Source organism: Argiope bruennichi, chromosome 6, assembly GCF_947563725.1.
Source record: "Argiope bruennichi chromosome 6, qqArgBrue1.1, whole genome shotgun sequence".
Taxonomy (NCBI): domain Eukaryota; kingdom Metazoa; phylum Arthropoda; class Arachnida; order Araneae; family Araneidae; genus Argiope; species Argiope bruennichi.
The window spans coordinates 134766613-134790971 of NC_079156.1; the positions used below are offsets into that span (position 1 = coordinate 134766613).

A 24359-nucleotide genomic window follows, 5' to 3' on the forward strand; every position below is an offset into this window, starting at 1 on the left:
TATATTCCAAACCCATTGCGTTGTTTCAAGTGCCAACGCTTCGGGCATTCTAAAACTTCTTGCCGCGGGACTCTAACATGCGCCCGTTGTGCAGAATCTGGTCATGACAGTACTAACTGCACTGCCGAAGAGAAGTGTGTGAATTGCAAAGACCAGCACACTTCCTTTTCCCGAAACTGTCTTGCTTGGAAACAGGAGAAAGAAATAATTTCAACTAAGATCAAAAATAAAATTTCTTATCAGGAAGCTCGCAAACTCATAAAATCGAAAACGCCTTCGACTGGGATAAATTGCGCTTTTGCAGTTAAAAAAATGTCGGCTACCATATCCACTCAGTGGGATCTGAATGATCTATCTTCTGGTAAGGTTTTAAAACCATTAGAATCTACTCAAAGAGATCCTATTCCAGTTAACTTGCCAAATCCTTCACCTGTGTCTGTTGCACCAATCAGTGACAATGCTTCAGCTTCGCCGGATTTAACTGGTTTTCAACTAGTGACACACACTAAAAAGTTTAAAAAGGCCTCACCTGTGGAAACAAAATCTTTAATCAATGTTGAAAAAATTTCAAAATTTTACTCTACCTACCAAGTTAAAAAAAAACCTTATTCCAACGAAATATAAGAACTCGTAGTGAATTTGCATCTTACTTTTTTGTCTTTTCGATGCTGTTTTTTGCTTTTAACCTTAGAAGATTCACATCTTGAAATTTATTATATTTGCTTTTGTAATGTGTGTATATATATATATATATAATATACATATGTGTGTGTATATTGCATTTTATCTATATGTTTGCATCTCTAATGATATTTTAATTTTTTCCAACATTGTTTCTGTAAGACCCGCTCCTCCGCTCCCAACGACGAAGCTTGCAAAACCAGTCAAGAGGGGAAAGATCTCGTGGTATCCGAGGGGGTGAAAACCAGGAGAGACGAACAGGAAGTGGACTAGACAGATAAGGACGAGGGACGACGAGCGAAGGTGGCGTGGTTCGCCATGAACGAGATGCTTGATTCACTTTTATGTTTTATATTTTAAACCATTACTGTAAATATGTAAATAATATAATAATCTAGAATATGATGGGTTCCTGTATTTATTTCTATTCAATCAACATGATTGAACCGGGCGATTATTAAGATTGAACTGGATTTAAAATAATCACTCAGGCCTAGACGTTAAGTAGGCGCCAGCCGTCGTTTGGAACAGCCACAAGAAATACACGTAGGATGTGTGAGGAAATCTTACTGGCGTAGTCGGAAGGATCCTACCAAGGATATATTGGAATATCTACTGGAATGTTGCCTACAAAATGTTAGAGGTGAGAGCTTATTTTTATTATTGTAAATGCTTTTCCCATTGAATTGAAAATATTTATCGTTTGTCTCAGAAACGTGCACATCAGCGCCATTTTTTTGTTGTGAACACATTAGTGTTAGTTTTCAGAGCACATCAGTGTTAATTTTCAGAACACATCAGTGTTAAATTCGTGAACACATCATTGTTAAATTTGTGAACTCATCAGAGTTAAATTTTTGAACACATCAGTGTTAATTTTCTGAACACATCAACGTTAAATTTGTGAACGCCTCAGCGTTAATTTTTTAAAACACGTCAGTGTTACATTTGTTCGAATATTTATCGCAACAGCGTCAAATATTGGTTAAGGAGCTTTTGTGGCAGTGCGTTTCGAGACAACGATAATATAATATTATAGAATTGTATTTTATAATTGGAAAGACCTTGTAGAAAGAAGCAGTGCTCTTTGAATAAATTAAAAGTAGTTAAAAGATAGCACATCAAGTGTATCTGTAAACCTATTCTTACACCACGTGTATTTCTGATATATCTAGTATTATATTTGCTATTATAATCATTATTGGATAATTTTATATTTAAGCAACAAGCTTAAAAAGTATAGCAAGAAATCCTGTTTAATTGAATATTGTTTTGAATGTTGAATATTAAATCTGGATTATTTTTTTAATTCATTTTTATGTTATTGTGTTTTATTTAATAAGGTAAACGAATGTTAATTATTTCTGTTTGTTTGATTGATGAGTTATGCTGTGATTTTGGTACATGATTAATCTGCAGAAATACTCGTATGAATTCATATTTTCATTAAGTGCTAAAGTTAATTGAATGTTTTGTTAAATATTATTAATTTCATTATTAGTTAAATTTGGTTATTTCACCACTTTTTTTTATAACCTAGTATTTTAGTTTGAGTCTGATAGTAGCCATATAAGTATTTAAGCTATACTTCTAAGGAAACGAAAAGGAGAATTCCTTTAATGAAGCTAGAATTGCTGTTTTGTTTTCTGCTTGAACTGATAGACGAAATCTTTTACTTTCCAACTTAATATAAGCGAATGTTTTGATTTTATTGTTTTTATTGTATACCATTCATTTCTTGTGTAGAGCTCTTTAATTTGTTGAATTAGAATAATGGCATTCATAGCTAAAGCTAGGAAGTGTGATCTTCAGGAATTAGCTAGTGAATTAGGTGAAGAGATTGATGGGAATCTCACGATTGCTAATCTTAGAAAATTGATTCTAAATTCCAACGAATACGAGGAGGAGTTTGTAAAGGGTGTTTTAGAAGGCATTGTGGAGAGGAGACAAGAAAAAGAAAATTTGGAAAGACAGGAAAAAGAGAGGCAATTTGAGTTAGAAAAAATTAAATTACAAACCTCGATCGAAACTCAATCCATAATATCAGAAAATAATGAAATGAGTAATAAACATAATTCCTTAGAGTTACAAAAGATACTTCAGAAATTTAATTCAAAAAATGATGATATAAGTCTTTACTTAGTCATATTTGAGCGCCAAGCTAAGCGACTAAAGATTGATAAGACAGATTGGGTCACCCAATTAATGCCACTTCTTCCGTCAGATGTTGTTCAAATAATAGCAAGGGAACCTGAAGAGGAATCTAACGTTTACGAGTACGTAAAGGAATTACTCTTACGACGATTTAAATTGAGTGCAGAAACCTTTCGATTGCGGTTTGTGCAACATCAAAAGAGAATGGAAAGTTCATGGAGGGATCTGGCCTTTGAGTTGAGAAGCTTCTTGGAGGAGTGGTTGGATGGTATTAAAGTAAAGGATTTCGAATCATTGAAGGATCTTATGGTTGTAGATCAAATTAAAAGAAGGGTTGGAAATGAAGTTCGGGAACATTTTGTCGACACATGGACAAAAATCTCGTCTTCATCTAAGCTAGCCGATCTCCTTGATGATTACGACAGCGTAAGGAGAAGCTCAAAAACTGGACATATTCCTAGTAATGATAGGAAACGAACAAATGGGAATTTTGAAAAGAAAAGTCCTATTGCCCATGACAAAAATGCAGTGAACATCGATTATAAGAGACCCAGTAGTCCTCGGAATTGGAAGCGAGAACGTTCCGATCGGCGTCAATGTTTTGAGTGCGGATCATCGCAGCATTTACGAGCCCAATGCCCAAAGTTAGCTGAGAAAAAGAATTTCTCAAGGATTAACCACGTGACAAGACGTTTGGTAGAAACGACAAGCGAGAAAAGTGGATCGCAGAGATTTCCAGAGAACGTTACTGAAAATCAGACTGATGAAGGTAGGATTCTCACAACACAGTTAAAGGCACCAGAAAAAGATATAACGCGAATCAGCCCTCCACAGAAAATACCAGTGAAAATTGAAGACAATGCATTTGAAGGTATCGTGGATACAGGTGCTGAAATCACCGTCATCAGACAGGATATAATTGATTCTTGCGCTAAACAAGAGGAGGGCAGCATAAAAATTATATCAGCCTTTGGGGAAGAAGAGCTTGCCCCACTAGTTACTATGAATGTAAAAATTAATGATGGGAAGCATGGTAATGTTCCTGTTACTTGTGCAGCATCGAGGAAACTAGTAAGGGATATGCTGATCTCCTCGACTGTATACGAAGCATTATGTAAGAAAATAGAGGTACATACCTTACCCGTGATAAATAATGACGATTCGGAGCAACCTGTTCATGAAGAACCAAATCAAGAAGAAGAAAGTCCATTGCAGGAGAAAAAATGTTTCTTAAAATTACAAAAAGGAGATGGCTCTCTGAAGATGGAAGATGGTACGAATAAAGAGATCCATGTAAACAATAAAATTCGACCATACATAGCACGACTTGAGCAAGTCGGAGTGATATATGACCAAGACAATGAATTTGGAGAAATATTTCCTGCCCCAACCAATTGCAATCAGAAAAGCCAAATCAATCGTGATATAAGAACTCAAATTTATAATCAAAAAGAGGAGTTATCGTTACAACAAAAAGCTGAGCTGATCCATATCTTATCTAAGTACTCAGACAGTTTCAGTAAGTTTCCAGGGGAAGCTAAGGTGCCAGGACATAACATTAAGGTAACCGATGACTGTGTCCCCAAGCGACTAGCTCCATATCGTGTCCCAATTGTTTTGCAAGGGGAAGTTGAACGCCAAGTTCAAGAACTTTTAGAAGCAGGACTCATTGAACATAGCGAGAGTGACTGGGCACATCCCGTAGTGTGCGTTGCTAAGAAAAACGGTAGTATCAGACTGTGCGTAGACTACCGTCAGCTGAATAAATATACGATTGCAGACGCCTATCCAATGAAACTGGTTACTGAATTATTGTATGAAATTGGAAAAGCTAATTTTATATCCATATTAGATCTCACCAAAGGATATTGGCAAATTCCCATGAAGCCGGAAGCGAAGCATTATACCGCTTTTATCACTCATTCTGGGTTGTACCAATGGAATGTGATGCCCTTTGGTATGAAAAATGCAGGAAGCACATTCCAAAGAAGCATGGATAAGATCCTCTCAAAGCATCGAGAGTATTGTCGTGCATATATTGATGATGTCGCCATTTTCTCCAAAAGCTGGAAAGAACATAAAAAGCACATTATGGAAGTATTCTGTACGCTTCAAGAGTCCAACCTTACCATAAATCTAGAGAAGTGTGAGTTTGGCAAAAAGGAAGTGAAGTTTCTTGGCCATATCGTCGGATCAGGAAGGCACTTTCCAGATCCCGAGAAAATTGAAGCCATAAAGAAGTTATTGAGACCTACAAATAAGAAAGAAGTCCGTAGTTTGCTAGGACTTGCAAATTATTACAGGGACTATATCCCAAACTTTTCTTCATTAGTATTACCACTAACAAATCTCACTAAGAAAAATGTACCCAACGAAATTCCATGGGCCAAAGAACAAGAGCAAGCATTCCAAATCTTAAAAGAAGAATTAGTCAAGATGCCTTCATTATACACCCCACAACTGGATAAACCATTCCAGTTATACACGGATGCCTCAGCAACAGCCGTTGGAGCCTGCTTAGCTCAGATAGGTGATGATGGGAAGGAAAAACCCATTGCATTTTTCAGCAAGAAATTGACTGCAACTCAAACACGATGGGCTACTATCGAGAGAGAAGCCTACGCCGTACTGGTGGCCTTGAAGAAATACGACACATGGATATTTGGTGCTCGTGTTCAAGTTATCTCTGACCACAACCCTTTGACATATCTCACTCAACAAACGCCCCATAGCGCAAAACTTGCACGATGGTCGTTAGCCTTACAGAGATATGATGTGACAATATCATATCGAAAGGGGAGTAAACATTGCAATGCAGACTCTCTATCTAGATTGCCATTGCAGCAGTAAGAAAGAAAGGCTTTCAAGAAATGTACGAAAGCATTTGTGCATCTGTTCTGTTACTTTTATCACCAATTTTGTGCATATTTGATATTTTTTTTCTTATATATATTTGTTTGTCTTTACATTTTGAATTTGTGTATGTGTTATTTCTTTTCTTTGGGAATTGCATATCAGTTGCTCTCCCACCTCTTTCCTGCTCCTTTCCTAGTTGTAGCGACAAATACTGCTTGGAAATACTGTTTCATTTCAGGATCAACCTTTTACAGTGAGAGATGATCAGTGATAAGCAACCCGTCCAGTTCTCAAGACGCAGCATTGTCTCTAAGGTGACAATGTGCTTCTCCAAGGGGGGGCGTGTAAGACCCGCTCCTCCGCTCCCAACGACGAAGCTTGCAAAACCAGTCAAGAGGGGAAAGATCTCGTGGTATCCGAGGGGGTGAAAACCAGGAGAGACGAACAGGAAGTGGACTAGACAGATAAGGACGAGGGACGACGAGCGAAGGTGGCGTGGTTCGCCATGAACGAGATGCTTGATTCACTTTTATGTTTTATATTTTAAACCATTACTGTAAATATGTAAATAATATAATAATCTAGAATATGATGGGTTCCTGTATTTATTTCTATTCAATCAACATGATTGAACCGGGCGATTATTAAGATTGAACTGGATTTAAAATAATCACTCAGGCCTAGACGTTAAGTAGGCGCCAGCCGTCGTTTGGAACAGCCACAAGAAATACACGTAGGATGTGTGAGGAAATCTTACTGTTTCTTAAGCATATTTTGTATAGTTTTTTAAATTTGACAATTTTTCTATTAGAATCGGATATGAAAAAAGGTTTTTAATTTCACTATTTTTCAATTTCGCTGTAATTTCAAAATGTTTTTAGAATTTTAACTTTTTATAGTACATTATCATATGTTTTAAACCACGATCCTGTTTATCCACCATAAGTTTGGCGCAGTATGGCCAAATTTGGCTCTTGCGCCAGTAAAACTCACTCGACACACACAACACAACACCCTACAGAAGGTTCAAGTTATGCATCAGCTGTTCTAAGGAATCCCCCAACTGTTGTTAATCAAAACGTTCAAATTGAAAAAGCAAAACTGTCCATTCAAGCACAATCCTCGAATTCTGAATGCGACACAAATGATACTCCTGAGCTATCTAATGTCCATAGGCGTAAATCTAAATCTAAATCACAGACTTCTTTGGTACTTAGACTTTCAAAGCGAGGTATTACAAAACATGATTTACCGACAACATTAAAAAAATCTACAGTTAAAAACTCTGCCACTCTAGGTTTAACAAATAAGGTTGTTGCCCAACAGGACTTAACGTCAATTTTTAGTGCTCCCTTAAAAAGTCATGAACTTAATCTCCCTTCACCCATCGGAGGAAGAGGACGAGTTAAAAAGGAGTTGCGATGCTCCGGAAACTCCAACTTCTATTTATCCCCTTACTAAAGCATTTTCTTAATGTGTACGTTCCTTTCATGGAATTGTCGTGCCCTCCGTTCTAAACTACAAGACATTAAAGATCTCATCAACAAATTTCATCCAATTTGTATTGGACTCCAAGAAACCTTCTTGTCGTCCAATATTCCTCTCAAACTACGTGGTTACAACAGTGTTAGGAAGGATACCATCCATGGAACTGGTGGCGTTTGTATCCTTATACCCGAGCACAGCTCTCACTTTGCACACTTCATTGCAGGCTGTGGCTGTGCAAGTTCATGCTCGAAAATTAGTCACAGTTTGTAGCATTTATTTACCACCACACGATTCGATTAACCAACATGATCTTGATAATCTCATGTGCCAGCTTCCGGCGTCTTTTCTGTTATGTGGCGATTTTAACGGCCACAGTACCTTGTGGGGCTCTGATAGAACAAATTCTCGCGGGCGGCAGATTGAACGGTTCATATCTGATAATTGTCTCTGTCTCCTTCACAGTGACGAGAAAACCTACTTTCATGAGCCCACACATACCTTCCACAGCTTTGACTTGGCAATATACTCTCCTGATATCTTGCCTTTGCTTAATTTTATAGTCGGAAGTGATCTCCATGATAGTGATCACTTCCCTTTAATAGTCTCCTATACTGAGACTGATTTCAAGAAATGTCCATCACGTTATGTCTTTCAGAGGGCTAATTGGACTGCTTTCATGCAACAAGCAGTAATTTCTGAGAATATTGCCAGCATGGCCGACATTACAGACGTAATACAAAGTGTCGTCGACTGTTTACTTAAAGCCGCCAATAATACCATTCCTAAAAGTTTCCCACGTGTGCGAAAATTTCGAAGACCGTAGAGGAACGAAGCCTGCCACGATAGTTACAGGGAACAAAAGAAACGGTGGAATATTTTCCACAGGTACCCAACATCGGAGAATCTTATTGCCTTCAAACGTGCTAAAGCGAATGCTCGTCGAATTCGTCGGCGTAGCCAGAGGGAGTCCTGGTGTCGCTTTGCTTCCTCAATCACACCAACAAATCACCTCAATCACAACAACACACCTCCTTCACTTCCAACAAATTGTTATGGAAAAAAGTCAAAGCTGCTAATGGAGTATATAAAGATTTCTCTTCCCAGTTCTGAATATTGGAAATGGGGTGATGTCTTCTCCATTAGACGTTGCCAATACTCTCGAAGAAGCCTTTGCAAAGGTTTCCGCAGCTGATAATTACATGCCTGCTTTTATAATGACTAAGAATCGCGCGGAATGGAAGTCTTTGCTTTTTACTACCCGAAACTCCTACTCTTACAATTCAGAATTTAGGATGAATGAATTATTAATGGCCTTGTTGTTTAAAGCACGTGATACCAGTCCTGGTCCTGATGGAATCATATATAACATGCTTCGCCCTTTGTCTACGACTTCTCTTTCCAACCTGTTATTTCTATTTAACCGTATTTGGAATGAACAGAAGTTTCCATCATAATGGCATGAAGCTATTGTGATTCCAATCCTGAAACCCGGCAAAGACTCCTCTAACCCTCTGCATTACAGACCAATTGCCCTTACAAGTTGTCTATGTAAAACACTAGATCGCATGGTTAATGCCCGTCTTGTGTTTGATTTGGAGAAAAAAAGCTGTATTCCGCCATTACAGAGTGGTTTCCGCAAGGGACGCTCTTAGATAATATCGCACCTTAGATAATATCGTCCTTCTCGAGACCCAAACTCGAACCGCATTCGTCCGGCGGAATCATCTGGTCTCCATATTCTTCGACATAGAAAAGGCCTATGACCGTGCTTGGCGTTTTGACATTCTTGATACTCATTCAAATTTCGGATTTAAAGGAAATTTACCTGTGTTTTTAAAGAACGTTTTATCATTAAGAACATTTCGTGTACGTATTGGTAATTTTTATTCTGATCGTTTTATTCAAGATGAGGGGGTTCCACAAGGAAGTATCCTCAGTGTGACGCTTTTCGTAACTCATTTTAGCCAGATTCTTAATGTGTTACCCCCCCCCCCATCTGTTAAAGGCACATTATATGTGGATGATCTTCAGATCTCTTGCCAAGGGAACAATATGCACGTAATAGAGCGCCAACTGCAAGTTGCAGTTAACAAGCTAGTAGACTGGTGTGATGAAAATGGGCATACGGTCCCGAGAAAAGTCGATGTGTTCATTTTTGCAGGAAGCATGGCATCCATTTGGATCCTTTAATCCATATCCGGAATGCTAATATTCCTGTGGTTAACGAAGTAATGTTTTTGGGAATAATATTTGACCGTAAGCTCACTTTTCTCCCACATGTCTTACATCTGCAGAAGAAGTGTGAGAGGTCTTTAAACATTCTCAAGGTACTTTCTAGGACATCTTGGGGTGCTGATAGCATTTCATTACTCCGCATTTATCAAGCAGTGACGCTATCACGTATTGATTATGGATGCGTGGTGTATGGCTCTGCGCGATCTATCAATTTATGGAGATTAGACACTACACACCATTCTGCTTTAAGGATTTGTTCGGGAGAATTTCGGACTTTACCGGTAGAGAGCCTTTATGTAACCTGTTATCAGTTACCACTAAGTTTACGAGGCCTAAAATTATCTGCCCAGTACTATCTTCGAGCTCTGTCTATTCCGAAGCACCCCTTGTGTTCTATAGTTGTTCCAGAGAGTCTTCGGAGACTCTATACGGCTCGACCCTATCATATTCTACCATTCTGCGAAAGAATTAAAATAATACTTCATGATTCGGAACTTCATGATGTAGCGATTCAGACTACAGATCTTTTTCCGTTTCCTCCATGGGATATTCCTCAATTTTGTTTTCTAAATCCATCTCGGGTTTCGAGAAAACGACAACTCCCCCTATATTTTTTCAGAAACGTTTTGATTCTCATCGTAGTCAATATTCGGATTATTTGAAAATTTTCACAGATGGGTGAAAGTCAGACAGTCACATTAGTGTCAGAAACAATACCACTACCAATGTACTGAGCTACCGTCTCGGCACAACATTCTCGGTCTTATCTGCCGAGTTAGTGGCGATACTCTATGCCCTTCAGACGATTTCACTCTCTACTGAACGAAAATTTTGCATATATACGGACCGCTTGAGTTCCTTGGAAGCACTTTCCCACTTCTATAATCGAATTCATCCTGTTTCCCTGGAAATCCTGAGTCTCTTAAGGACTATAAAAAACAGAAATTATGAGATATTGTTTTGTTGGGTTCCAAGTCATGTCGGAATTGGTAGAAACGAGATGGCAGATAATGCAGAAAAGAGAGCATCTTTACTTTTGAAACGAGATATCCCAAGCAATGATGTAAAAAATTCTTTGGTGCGTCGTTTATATACGCGGTGGCAGGAGTCATGGAAATACCATGTTAGAAATAAACTTCATTCTATAAAACCCACAATTTTACCCTGGCCTTGTCATCCAATGCGTGAGTACGATGTTAAATTAACGAGATTCCGCATTGGCCATACCCGTTTAACTCATCCACACCTTTTATTCGGCGAAAGAGCTCCTACTTGCCCAAATTGCCTTGTAAATTTAACTATTGTTCATGTTTTAATCGAGTGTCCTAATTTTATATGTCATAGGAGACAACTTTTTAACTGCTCATCGCTAGAAATGCAAATTCTGGTGGGGGAACACCCCCATCAAAACATTTTTAAATTTTTAAAAGCTATATGGTGTGTACCATTTTATATAATATTTTATCATGATGTAATTTAAACATCTTGTTCTCTTTTAAAAACACCATGCCGACATTTTAATCATAGTGCATTTTGTCACTTATTCCATTTTTACACGCATAATATTTTTATATATATTTTAACCATACGTCTGGTGCAGTATGGTCAGAATTGGCTCTTACGCCATTAAAACCCACAAATCCAATCCAATCCGGAACACGCCACCTAGCAGTGGTTTAATTTGGATACCACGTAAGATTTTATGGTCCATATTATTAGTGGTATAAAAAGAGCTGTTACAGAATGGCAGATTCATATGTAGTTTTACATGGATCGACCCATCGTCATCGATGGGGAGAGGGAAAGCAATTAAAAGCAGTACAAACATATTATAAAAACATAAAATAAAAAAGACACAATATAAAATCTGGTGAAAAGCTGCTTAAATCCATTGATTGCAGCGGGCTTTGATGGATGGATGGATGATATCTGTTTGTAAAGCGACTGAGCTTAGGTTTAGTTATAAGTTAGTATTTATAATATAATATTATATTATAAATACAAATTTATTATTTAATATTGTAGACAATACGTTTTTCTATATGCTGTGTCAATGCTTACTTTACAGCAAGCAAGCATGGTGCCTATTGACAAGAACTATTGGTAGGTGACTATTTCAGAAGAACATAGGTTTGCAGAGTTATTTCAATAACTTTAGTTTAACTTTATACGTAAGGCTCCCTAACTTTATATCATCACAGCTTATCCTCCATGATGGTCCACTAGTGTTTAAGTTTTTAAAGCATTTAGACTAACTTAATTTTTCTTTTCTTTTTAGAGGAAAGATGTTGCGGACAGCATTGCGGTGGCCCCTACTTTTAGGTTATGGTGTATATTTTAATTATTTTTTTAACTTACTAATTAAATAGTGTACAGCCCAATAACCCAACCCACGGTCTGGTGAGGTAGGCTAGGTTTTTAACTAAGAGAATGAGATCCTGTGTTCCAATTTGATAAGAGGAAAAAAAACTCAAGTTTAAATGGTATATATTCAACCCAAGATGAGTAAGCACACCACTCCACAGTCGCAGTCCGTCACAATAAAATGGAAATTTCATAAAAAAGGAATTTAAAAAATGCATAAGGTTATTAAGGTAAAATCACTAAAAACACACAGAGAAACACAGAAAAAAGGGGCACAGCAAACCGAACGCATAACGAACAAAAACACAAAACAGATAAAAACTAAGATTTATCAAAACTTTAACTAAAGCTAAACTAACCAAAAAGATTCAATCGGTAAAATCTTAATGATGGTACAAGAGTAAAATTCAAAGATAGAGTTAAAATAACCAAGAGTCTAGGATTAGATAAAACTTCAAGTTAATATTTACTATAATTAAAAAGAGGTTAAATTTCTAGTTCAAGATAAAAATAAACCCAAATGTATCGTTGATGGTACGGGAGATGACATGGGGAGGCGAAGGAGGAAGGGGGAGAGCAGGAAGATTTCTGAAAGAATAGAGAATGGAACCAAGTAGCCATATAAATGTGATGTTATATTTTGATTATCGACCGACGAATCTGGAAAAAGCCGCATTGCAGTGGGGAGCGGCGCGTAGATTATAGATCCAATGAAAATACTAAAAATTAAAGTTTATGATGACCAAGTCCTTAGAAGTTATTAAAATTATTAAAAAGACGAATAAAACCTTAAACATGCTCAGTTTCTAAAATAATGGATATGAAGAAGGATATGAAATTGAATTACAATATGAATAACATAATATGAAACTGTATAAAATGTTAAAAGGATTAAAAACTTCAGAGTTCTTTTTATCGTCAAGTGTGAGTCCGAAAAAATGCTACTTTTAGCAACGTTTCCTATTTCTCGTGCAAAAGACTATTGCAGTAATTGTCGGGGGAAAAAAATTACCTCTTGAAAAGTATGTTCAAGAGGTATATTCTTGATTTCCTTATTGAAATTTGCTCAAAACTGTAAGTCCTCCAAATTATAAGTTTTGGCTATATTTCCAGTAAGAATCGGTCTTCAAATTTCTTTAAACTATTCAAAGGGTGCGATTGCCTCCACGGTGGTCCTTCAGAGAAGAGACCTCAAGAATTTATTTATTATAAATGACCAGAAAATTGGCTATGATGCGATTAGATCTCTAGCTTTCCAATATTTCTGAACTTTACAATTTAAAAACACAAGTGCAGAGTACGAATCAAAATGAGTAGCATGAAAAATTTGATGTTTTCCGCACAGAAGACATAAGGGAGAGTCACAAAGCACAAACCAATACAAGTACGCGGGCAAACAGTAATGGCCTGAAGTAAGGCGGAAAGGTGCCTCATCAAAAATTTAAACCTAAAGGAGTAGCATATGTACCCCAAATACCCAATTGGAGGGATGGTCAATTTCTACCTACAAACATTAATTCTTACTTTTCATGGTATAAAACTCCCTGAATTTATGTAGCCTCCATAAGACTGCGGTTTCACAGTGCATAATTTTCAGTTCAGATGCTTTCAATGCCAAAGTTTTGGATACCCTAAGTGTCATTGCCACAGGACACGTATTTGTGCCTGTTGTGCTGAAAAGTTGATTGCCATGACAATCAACAGTAGACTACACAAGGAAAGCGCACGAACTGCAATGGCAATCACGCGAACGCTGGTAACTTGAAAAATAAATAATAGTGGCTTTGTCTCGAAATCTCCAATTACTGTTTCCAATTCTTGTATTGCAATATTTTTTTTAATGGGCTCCTTTTTTTCTTGGAATTGTTACGGCATTCGGTCCTAACTTTACGGCAATAAATCGCCTATATTGGTGTTCAAGAACCGTTTTAACATCCAACATTTCCATGATGTCAAATGAACTAGACTTCGCATTGATCACAACCATCTAACTCATAGATATTTTTTATTAATATAGAAGCTAAATCTATCTTTTAACTATGCAGATATCTAAACTGTTCCTATTTGCTCAGGTTGCTTAGTCCCTTTAACCGGTGTTCACATTTTAATGGAATGTCCGGATTTGTGTCTTCATCATTAACGATATTTTTAACTGCTCATCATTGGACGTGCGAATGCTGGTGGGCGAACATCCCCATCAAAGCGTTTTTAATTTTTTGAAAGCTATTGGTTTATATCATTTTGTCGAACATTTGACTTTGTAATTTTAACTTCTTGCTACTTTTATTATAAGACACCATACAAATATTTTAGATATATTTTAATACAATTTCACATTTAAATAATTTTTATTAATATAAAAAGTATTTCTTAACTAAATACCGTATGGCTGTCGCAGTATAACTAGAATTGGATCTTGTGGTTCTAAATACTACAAATACAGTACACTACAAATATAATACCGACATTTCCATAAAATTGCATGGCTATAACTACTTGCGAAAATATGTTCTTTCTTGTTCTGTCTTAATTCCCCCGCCCGATCCCAAATTCTAATGGAATGAAATTTTATTCATGTTTTCTATTTCAACAAGATGTGTGGTGCAATATAACCACATGTAGCTTCTGCGCCAATAAACATCCCTTAACATAAAATTAAACAAGGTTTGATGGTGTTATTTCCATTATCTTTTCATAAAATATTAATATATTTCTAATGTGTAAGTCCCATTTGGAGCTGAACCATTAATTTAAAAAAAAATGTCTTCGAGATTTTAAAGTTTAATATTAGGGTAATACTATTCGGTTATACTGTTAGTAGGATAAGTAATACGAAGCGGATAATAATACGATTAGGTTTAATACTATTTGGCTCTGGAAAACCTATTTCCAGAATTTATATTTATCTCCCGATACGAAACGGAACAAGATAATACGAAACGGAACAAGATAATACGAAACGGAACAAGATAATAAGAATTCCGTGTGATCTTTATATAAAAATTGTAAATCTGTATCAAATTTTTTTTGCGAAATTCGGAGTGAATGTTTATTACACGATAGATCAGAAATGCAATGAATCGGATGAAATGTGTCCTGTTGTTTTTACACCAAGACTGTAAATCTGGATCAAATTTTCAACCAAATCTATCAACATTGTGAATATGAACACGATCACTCAAAACCGCGGCATTCTAGGCTGCTGATGTGCAAACTACGGGCCACTTTGAAACCCTATTTAGATAGCTACACATTTTAAGATAAGAATATAGAAATTTTATGATGCTATCGGAAAAGATATAATAAAGGTAAAAAGCTATTTTTACAGTAACGGATAGCTGTTACAGAGCCATTGTCACCCTCTTTTGTTACGTTTGCGTTTAAAAGAATTTAATAGGATTCGTTTTCTCTTTATTGAGTTTTATAATAAATTATAGTAGCCTGCCAATATTTTTACTACCCACTTAACCCTCTACCCATTTAACCATCATCCCCTACGGTAGATGGATATAATTTAATGCAGACACCTCACAACAAAATTATAGACCTGAACTAAACTTTGAACTAAATGTTTCAACGATAAAAAGTCCCCCTTCCCCCTTTTCTAATATTAATCGTGCGAAAAAATAAACAAAATATGTCTATTCCTATTAAGTCCCAAATTTTTTATACGCAGAAATAGCAAGTTGTCTAGTAGAAAATGCTTTTAAAAATTACAATCGCATTTTTTTTTTCATTGCAAAAACTATACAGAATTCATTTTACGTTGAGTCCCTGTAAAATTTTCTTTATCTGCTAGTTTTTCAGTGTAAAGTTGGCATTACAGCACATATAGATTAATTTTCAAAGTAATGTGTACGTTTCCCTGCAGATGGCGCCACAGTCGATCTGCCCTTAGTGACGTCACGTAAATCTCCCATCCCATGCCGAATTTGAACTGTGGAACCGGCGTCCGTTCACCGTTCTGCTGCGAATCTGTGTGGAGAGAAGCCGTGGAAAGCGATCATCTCTGAAAAAAAGCCGGCTTTTTGGTTTTTGCCAGACTGAAACAGTTTTCCAGGAAATAATAAGGCAAGCAGATTCATCTTCACTTCCTCAGGTGCGTCTCTTTCTCTTGTTTTTGCTCTTTTCTCTCTGAATTTCTTCCTCTAAAAGGAATTTAGTGAGGGTGATGAACTTACCCGGGAACAATCATCAATATTTACCTGATATCCCGGGCATCGATTGCGCTGGTTGAAAAAAAGCACTGTGACTTATTAGGATTCTCAGATGAAATAGTTTTGCTCAATTTGTGCTGGGTGTAAATACTTTTAGTGAGGTAATTTTTGTTCGTATGTTTATGGAAAAACTGTCTCGTATGAAAATTCTGGAACAAAGTTTATCGGAGAGAATTTCTAGACTTCTCCGGGATGGAGCGAAGGATTTTATTCCACTGATGAATGGAAGAATCACCGGGAGTGAATGTGAGAGTTGATAGTTTTAGATTCTGTATGGTGCCGGTAAGATAGTTTGGAAGATATTTTGGTATTGGTTATCTCAAATAACGCATCATCATCTGATTGTATCAAATTATGGCTTAAATATTTCTATTGATTTTAGGATCATTTTAATTCCTTTCTAGAAATTTTTTTAAAAAAGTATTTTTTTATGGAAGTTATTTCTACATAATTTTTTGTGAAGTATTTTAATTAATTTTGTCGAATCGATTTTTATAAGTTAATGAATTTTAATGCATCTGATTATGCTAAATGAGTTTAATTTTTCATAAGATTACGAAACGAGATGCGAAATATTTCCATATAATTTTTTTCTATTCTATTTTTATGAATGTTATATATTTACATGCATCTCGTATGTTTATGGAACTTATTATTTTTCTCCCTTAAGGAAGGATTAGAATTTGAAGTGTAATTCAGAATTGTAATTAATAAAATGTGATTTAGTCGAGCGAGTTTGCTTTTGATAAAAATATGTAATATATAATAGAATTTTCGTGCACAGCATAAAATTCAGTAAAGAGAAAAAGAATAACGCGTGAATTAGAGAAATAATATTGTTTCATTTTTCATTTAAAGTGAAAGAATGTATTATTTTTCTTGTTTTCAATTAGTTAGAAACTATTAGCATTTTGTTTGTATCATCTCATTGGCAAACTAAGTCGTGCAGTATTCATACGTCATGCTACAATCAAACTCCGATCAGTCGCATCGTTGTATCGCCTTGTGTGCTTTAATACTATAAAAATAGCACTTTAATCTCGAGGTCCGGAAAGGGAGAAGAATTTTGAATCTCGGAATATTCGTGTTAATTATCATTGCCGATTTGAGGGGTGGGTCACGGAATTCTTGATTCGAAGTTCTTAACTTCCGGACAGTACAGGTAAGGGTATTGAAATTACTTAGCAAGTAATGGTGCATTATGAAAATGACTAACGGATACAGTGTATAGTAAAAATATAAAACGTGAACAAAATTTCATGAGGAAAGTGGGGAGGGGCAGGACATAATTTTATGTAAGGCAGTTTCGGCGAATATCCAGAATTATGTCAGTGTGGTAAAGCTTAAATTAGATTTTGAACATGGGTAAGACGACGAGGTAGAGTTCAGTTTCTTTAGTTGAGTTGGTGTCATTTCTGTCCAATTTATCAAAGATTCTTGTTTAAAGGATTTCCATAAAAATTATAATGTAGCAAGTTGATCTTTCAAAATGTTATTTCTGATAAACACGGCATTTTGTGATCTTTCAAGTGCTTTAGTGTAGGTTTTTGCTGCAGTCGTCCAGATACGTCGCGGAGGAGATGAGAAACAGGAGCGTGGTTTTACAGGTTGTATTTCTGAGGGAATTTAGATTTGTAAATGAGGATAGTATAAAGCTTTGCTTTTGCTTCCTTAGATTAATTATCTGGACAATTTATTCAATGGACAACTGAATGCACCATGTTCAGAAGCTTATTCGCTTAAATTACATTTTTTAGTCTTTAATGGAGCATTGGAGAGCTATTGGCTTTCAAGTATTTATGGCCTTATTTTTTCATATCTTTCAATGGTTTTACAAGCGAACCAGTGGAAAAACAATAGCTATCTCAATGGAAATAAAGATTATTTTTTAAAGGATTTCCATAAAAATTATAATGTAGCAAGTTGATCTTTCAAAATGTTATTTCTGATAAACACGGCATTTTGTGATCTTTCAAGTGCTTTAGTGTAGGTTTTTGCTGCAGTCGTCCAGATACGTCGCGGAGGAGATGAGAAACAGGAGCGTGGTTTTACAGGTTGTATTTCTGAGGGAATTTAGATTTGTAAATGAGGATAGTATAAAGCTTTGCTTTTGCTTCCTTAGATTAATTATCTGGACAATTTATTCAATGGACAACTGAATGCACCATGTTCAGAAGCTTATTCGCTTAAATTACATTTTTTAGTCTTTAATGGAGCATTGGAGAGCTATTGGCTTTCAAGTATTTATGGCCTTATTTTTTCATATCTTTCAATGGTTTTACAAGCGAACCAGTGGAAAAACAATAGCTATCTCAATGGAAATAAAGATTATTTTTTGTCAGTGGCTTGGTGGTGAGGGATTATTGATGCGTCACGTATTTCTTTCTGCGCCATAGCTTTCGATATCGGATTGGTCTAAATGCCAAAAAAACAAGACACTTGCTGAATTTTAACTATTTCAGTTATTAAGTTGTAGTAATGATAAAGAAGATTAATCAGTTGCCGAAAACAGTAATTTCGTGGGACTGAAATTTTTTTAAGGTTTTCTTAATTTTTTTTATTTTTTTTATTGAGCACATTTTATGTCTAGTCACGGTCGATAATTCAATCTCATTTTGTTCAAAGAAAAGTCACTTTTATAATCACTTATATAATTTATCACTGAAATAAACTTGAGTGAAAAGAGTCGGCCGCAAAATAAATGGACTGGTGATATTTATTCAATAGAGATTTCTGCAACATTGACAGATTAATCTTAGCCGATTTAAAATTTTAACTTGCTTAACTTTAATCTAAAATATTCTTAAGATCTCTTTTTAATGCTGAAAGAATTAATTTAAATGAATTGTAAAACGATTGATACATTTTTCTTTTTCCAATATTATAAAAGAGCCAAACACTATGTCAAGTGGCTTATTGTAAATATTTTGTCATTATGCAATAGATTATAATATTTTTTTACTATTCATTTAAAATTGTCTTCTAATTTATTTCAACTAAAGATAAGATTTTATGAATCATTTTTAAATTAACATTAATATCTTGTTTGGAATCTTCTACTCAATTTATTCTTAATAGTAGCAATCCATTTAGATGTTTTTACAATTGACAGACAAAAGCTGAAGTAGCAATATCTAAGGGCACTGATAAATTATTATAACCATCAGAATAACAATACCTCGTTCGTGACTTGATTTTAATTGATATAATAAAAGAATTCGGGTGATTAAGCTATTTGTCCGAAGACAAGTAGATGAATTGATACAGATTTGACAATTGAAAAGACAATTCACTAAAAGTAACAAAAGGAATTTGACCGGTGAATTTCTATTATGATGATTCTTTTGCTAATTTGCATTTCTTTATTCTTTTTAATGAGTTTCACAATACCTGATGCTCTTTAATACGTGACTTGAATGACTGAATTTCATTTAAGGGGAGCATTTTTTCAACATGAAAACTATAAATCCTATTGGCACGTTGTAATTGTTAATCAAAAGTCAGTTTCTTGACTTGAGTGTTATTGATTTACTTAAGAATAACTTTCTTTTGTAGGTATTGCCTGGTTACTATACTATGATTGATGAATAATACTATGATTGATGTGATACTATGATAAATATATATAATATATACTATAATACATTAATACTATGATTGATGAATCATTATATTAATACAATTAATGCTGTGAAAGGATTAATTATCTCTGACATTGACATCGCGTCGAAGGTTGACTAAGATTTTGTTTAACCAATATTTCAGTCAAGTTTTTTTTTTTTTTTTTTTTTTTTTTTTTTTTTTTCTGATTTTGACTTGTGCCTTGAGGAAATTAAGATACATTAAATTTACAAAAAAAATAATTTATTATATCGTACTGAAAAATATTCTTAAATAAAATGTCTCGCATGCACAGTGATATTGTTATTTGTGCTATACATTGCATTTGACCTGCAAACGGATGATAATATGTTTGTTGACAAAGGATGCAATTTTTTTACTTTCTTTTTAAATTTATATATAAAAATTACTTATGGTATGAACTACTACCTGCCTTTGGCGACTAGTTAGTTATATTTATTTACGATTAAATCTCTTATATTTAAATTCCTATTCAAGATGCCGTTATTTTATTATTTTTTGAGCAGAAAACTATTACAGATATTAATACAGTTTATTTTGATAGTCTTGTATCTGCTTTGTTCATTGTGTACATAATCTTTGTTAACAGAATGGAATCCCAGAATATTTTTCAAGTGCTATTAAAAACATAACTAAAACATAACATAACGTTTAGCTCATTTTCGCATTATTGTAATAACTTTTCCAACTTCCTCATACAAACTATACACAATAGTCTTTTTTCTGTAACTTTCAAGCATCGATGAAAAATCACGCGATTAAATATATAATGAAATAATGTTCATATCAATGCAACGATTAAATCTATTACTTCTAGTTATGCAAAAAATATTTCATTTTATTTTGAATTTGTTCAATAATTAAATATTTATGTCAATTTGATAATATTTAAAATGTATTATTATAATTTAATATTTATTTGTAATTTTAAAAAAATTAATATAAATAATAAATATTTATTTTAAATATAATATATTAATTTAATATTAAAATGTCTAATTAAAAATATTTTTTAAAAATTGCTAAATTTTGGGGAAATTTGCCCAACAATTAAATGAATATCATTAAAGAGATAAAATTTTTAGATTTTTAAATGGTGTAAAAATCAATTTTGTGTAATAATAATTTCTGACATTATGGATGAAAACGTCAAAATTTCCTTTATTTTTAAATTAAAATCCTAATTAACATTTTGAAAAAATTCTTCCCTCGAAGTGCATTATTTTATTGCATTGTATTACATTATTACTACCCAATGAAGTAGGTAATAATGTATTATATTACATTATTACTGCCAAATTTGGCATATACATACCCTCCTAAGTATGTATATGCCAAATTTAGTAGCTCTACATGAAGTTATCTAGCATGAAGAGCGCCGCTAAGCCACAGACACACGCTCATTTATTTTTAAAAGTAGAAATAACTACATTACAGTATTAATAGATGACGCTCTGTATGTGGAACTTATCTTGAAATGTAAGTAAATCATTACGTCGTAAATCTATTATATTCCACTCAGAATAAAATGCTAAACTGCCTTATGGGAATCCTTTATTATTATTTACTTCAAATGAAAGAAATATACAAAGAAATAAATGTAAAAAAAAAGTTAAAAAAATAAGGGATTAAAGGACTTAATACTTTTTTCCACCATTTTTTTATAACGAATTTTCTATTATAATTCTATACTAAAAAAAGTTCGGGAATGGTGATCGTTGCAGTTTATAAAATGAAGCGCCGTCTCGGTTTTATCAAATTTGAAACATTAATAACAAACTCAATCGCAATGTTTTTTTTTTTTTTTTTTTTTTTTTTTTTTTGCTATAATAGTAAAAAAAAATTTATTATATGTTTTTAATTTTTGGATTATTTATTTTGAAACAGAGTAGTATGAACACAAAGTATGTAAGTTTGAGAACAAAAGTAAGTCGAGAAAATTTCAAAAGTATTAAAAAAAAAACATTTCCAGTATATGCATTTTTTCATTTTCAGCTTTTTCTTTTTTAGCAACATTTATTACCAATGCCAATCTTTATAATGTGTCCAAACTATTTTTATATCAAAGAAGTCTGCTGAAAACTAAAAACCACGCATGTGTTCATTTAAAATAATGCTTAATGTTTTCTCCCGACTTTATTTTCTCTTAAAAACCGCCAATTAAAACTCGTGAAATATCGTAATAATATAATTTCTAATTCTCAATTGTTTTATCTTTCCCGTCTTGAAGATATATTGGCGCAGTTTAGACAAGGGTGGCTCTTGCACCAATAAAACCTGCACCAAACCCATTTTGAGGAGACGATCGTAAAGAAAACTGGCAAGGTGTCGCCAAGATAAGGCCGTCAATAATAAACAGCAGCAGAGAAAACGATGGCAATTATTCTATTAGGCAACATAGTCATCAGCTTCTTTCTATATTTTCAAAAACCGAAAAAAGAAAAATCCAACTCTCGCTAGTGCACCCTCCACGCGCACGTTTTACAACTCTGGTTTATGTTTTTGCACTCATAAAACTGCGCTCCTTTTGTGCGCGCAGGAGTAAACGAATCATGCACCGGGAATAATAACTCATTTCATTGAAATCCGCAGTGAACAGAAACAAACGCCTACGCCGGCGGCCATATTGGGCAACTCATCGGATGGGACTGCGGCATCCGAAAGGAAAAGTGGATGTCTCCCCTCCGCTCCAACGCCGTCCTCCCGTCCTTTTCAAGGGTGGAACCTGATGCATGCATTTTGGAAAAGGGAGGGTCCGGCATGACCTTCCGCTAGCGAAAAAAATAAAAGATAAAAAAAAACAAGGGGATTGAACGGAGGGGATAATATTCTGCAGTCTTTCATTGCTTGGTACACCCCTTAGAATCCCTTCTCTCCCCCCCCCCTCCTCTGCGGATCGCTAAGCGGATTCCCTCTTGTAGCACGTGTTGTAATAGTCCGTTGGGTTTTCAATTCCCTCTCAGCCTGGGGGATGAAAGTGTAGGAGATGATTATTTCATCTCGAAGTTTCATCAAGACTGTTATAAAATTGAATAAAAAAAATGGAGAGTTGGATTTTTCTTTTGGCGATATTTTCTTTTTTTACTTTGTACCCTAAAGGTAGTTTTTGGCGTGGTTGATCTTTCCGCTAATGATAAAATTGCAATTCGTCAGCAGTTTTTTATTATTATTATTATTATTGTCAATGGGCACTGATATTTGAATTGAGAAACCTCGATAATGCATTTCGAGTCATTTTTTCCAGTTTAAATCAAAATATTCTTTTTTCCTTTCTTTTTCCACTTTGCTGAATTTTTCTTAATATAGAAATAACATTAAAAGCTAGTTCAACTTTTTGTTTGGTTACAATTTTATTACAAGTCATAGAAATGCCTCGAGGTAAAATAAATTTAATTAAAAAAGTATTCTTTTTTTTCTTTTATCGAAGAATTATTTCTTTTGATTCGAAGGGAGCAAGGATCTTTTTTTTATTGACTGAATGAATAATGTTCACTTGTTTCCCGTGTCCCTATAAACAATTATAAGAGTCTTAAATGTGGATTTATTTCGCATCAATTAGAATGGCCTGGTATTATTATATTGCTTTTTCTCCCCTTTTCTTTATAAAAAGTAGGACATTCTTATGTTTCATTTAAAATGGTATGGAGCGGGAAAAGAATGAGAATGCCTTTATGCCAGAAACTTTGGAGAGAGAGAGAGAGAGAGAGAGAGCTTTCGTTTCTGGTCCACAATCATTTTCCAAAGGGACTACAACTGTCTACTTAACTACTTCAAAGATTTGCACGGGGATGGTTTGAATTTTGCTTCTTCCTTGTTAGATATTTATGATTTATAAGAACATGGCCATTACTATCTCCCTCATTTAAAAAACAAAATCACATGAGGAACGAATGGCATAATTCGTTATTTTTAAATTGCTTTTTGTGTGACAAAATCATGTTAGTTTTGTTTGTACTATTGTTTTTATTTTAATTTATGTCTTATATTCAGGAATAATATAAGAAAGTTCTGAATTTAATTTTTATCTGCAATTATTGTAGTTTTTTTCGATTGCATTTCAATTTTTTTTGTGATCTGAAGTGTACTTATAGATAAAACAATGGACCATTTATTAATGTTATTCATAGAAAAAAAATAAAGTTGAATTAATTTGTTTGTAAAATATTTATTATGAAAATAATAAATGTAGCATTAAAAAAATTTGAAATCATTTGTATTTTTATAATTTTGTTAATAATAAGCAAATACCTTGTTTTTGGCGCAGAATGGTCAGACCTAGCCTTTGCGTCATAAAAAGGCGAACACTCCATTGGAATCGTGAAAAGACATTGGTTTGAGGCCTGTTCTTATACGTGGACATGTCAGACTGACTCGTCTCCGTATAGGACATACCCGTTTTATTCATAATTATCTTATATTTGGTGAAATTGTCCCTATGTGCAACAGCATCTTGATTTTACTGTTCGTCATATTTTAATTGTCATATTTCTAAGCCCATCTTTTAACTCCTATCGTTTATACTTTTCTAAGTCATTGTTATTAACTTTACAAGACCTGGTGAGTGCAAAATACCACCCAAATATTTTTTTTTTTATGTTTTTAAAAGCTATTGGCTTTTTCACCTACATTTAGAAGGATTTTTTCCCCCTTTTATTAGTGTCGAATGTTATCTTATAAGCATTTTTTATATTAAATCATTGTTCCAAATTTTCTTGTGTCATT

General features: G+C 34.4%; 2 protein-coding genes across 2 annotated transcripts in view; both read left to right on the forward strand.

The window, feature by feature from the left end:
* Positions 1 to 2454: 2454 nt before the first annotated feature.
* On the forward strand, positions 2455 to 5685 carry LOC129972075 (uncharacterized). The gene has a single exon (XM_056086055.1). The coding sequence runs from the start codon at positions 2455 to 2457 to the stop codon at positions 5683 to 5685; it is 3231 nt and encodes a 1076-aa protein (XP_055942030.1).
* Positions 5686 to 15741: 10056 nt separating this feature from the next.
* LOC129971537 (neurotactin-like) overlaps positions 15742 to 24359 on the forward strand; it is a 115333-nt gene continuing 106715 nt past the window's right edge. Inside the window, exon 1 of the mRNA XM_056085405.1 lies at positions 15742 to 15877. The gene's annotated coding sequence lies outside the window, so the exon portion shown is untranslated. The remainder of the gene's footprint in view (positions 15878 to 24359) is intronic.

What these genes read in the sequence shown, in the direction of transcription:
- LOC129972075 (XM_056086055.1), top strand. Translation starts at nt 2,455, where the DNA reads ATGGCATTCATAGCTAAAGCTAGGAAGTGTGATCTTCAGGAATTAGCT.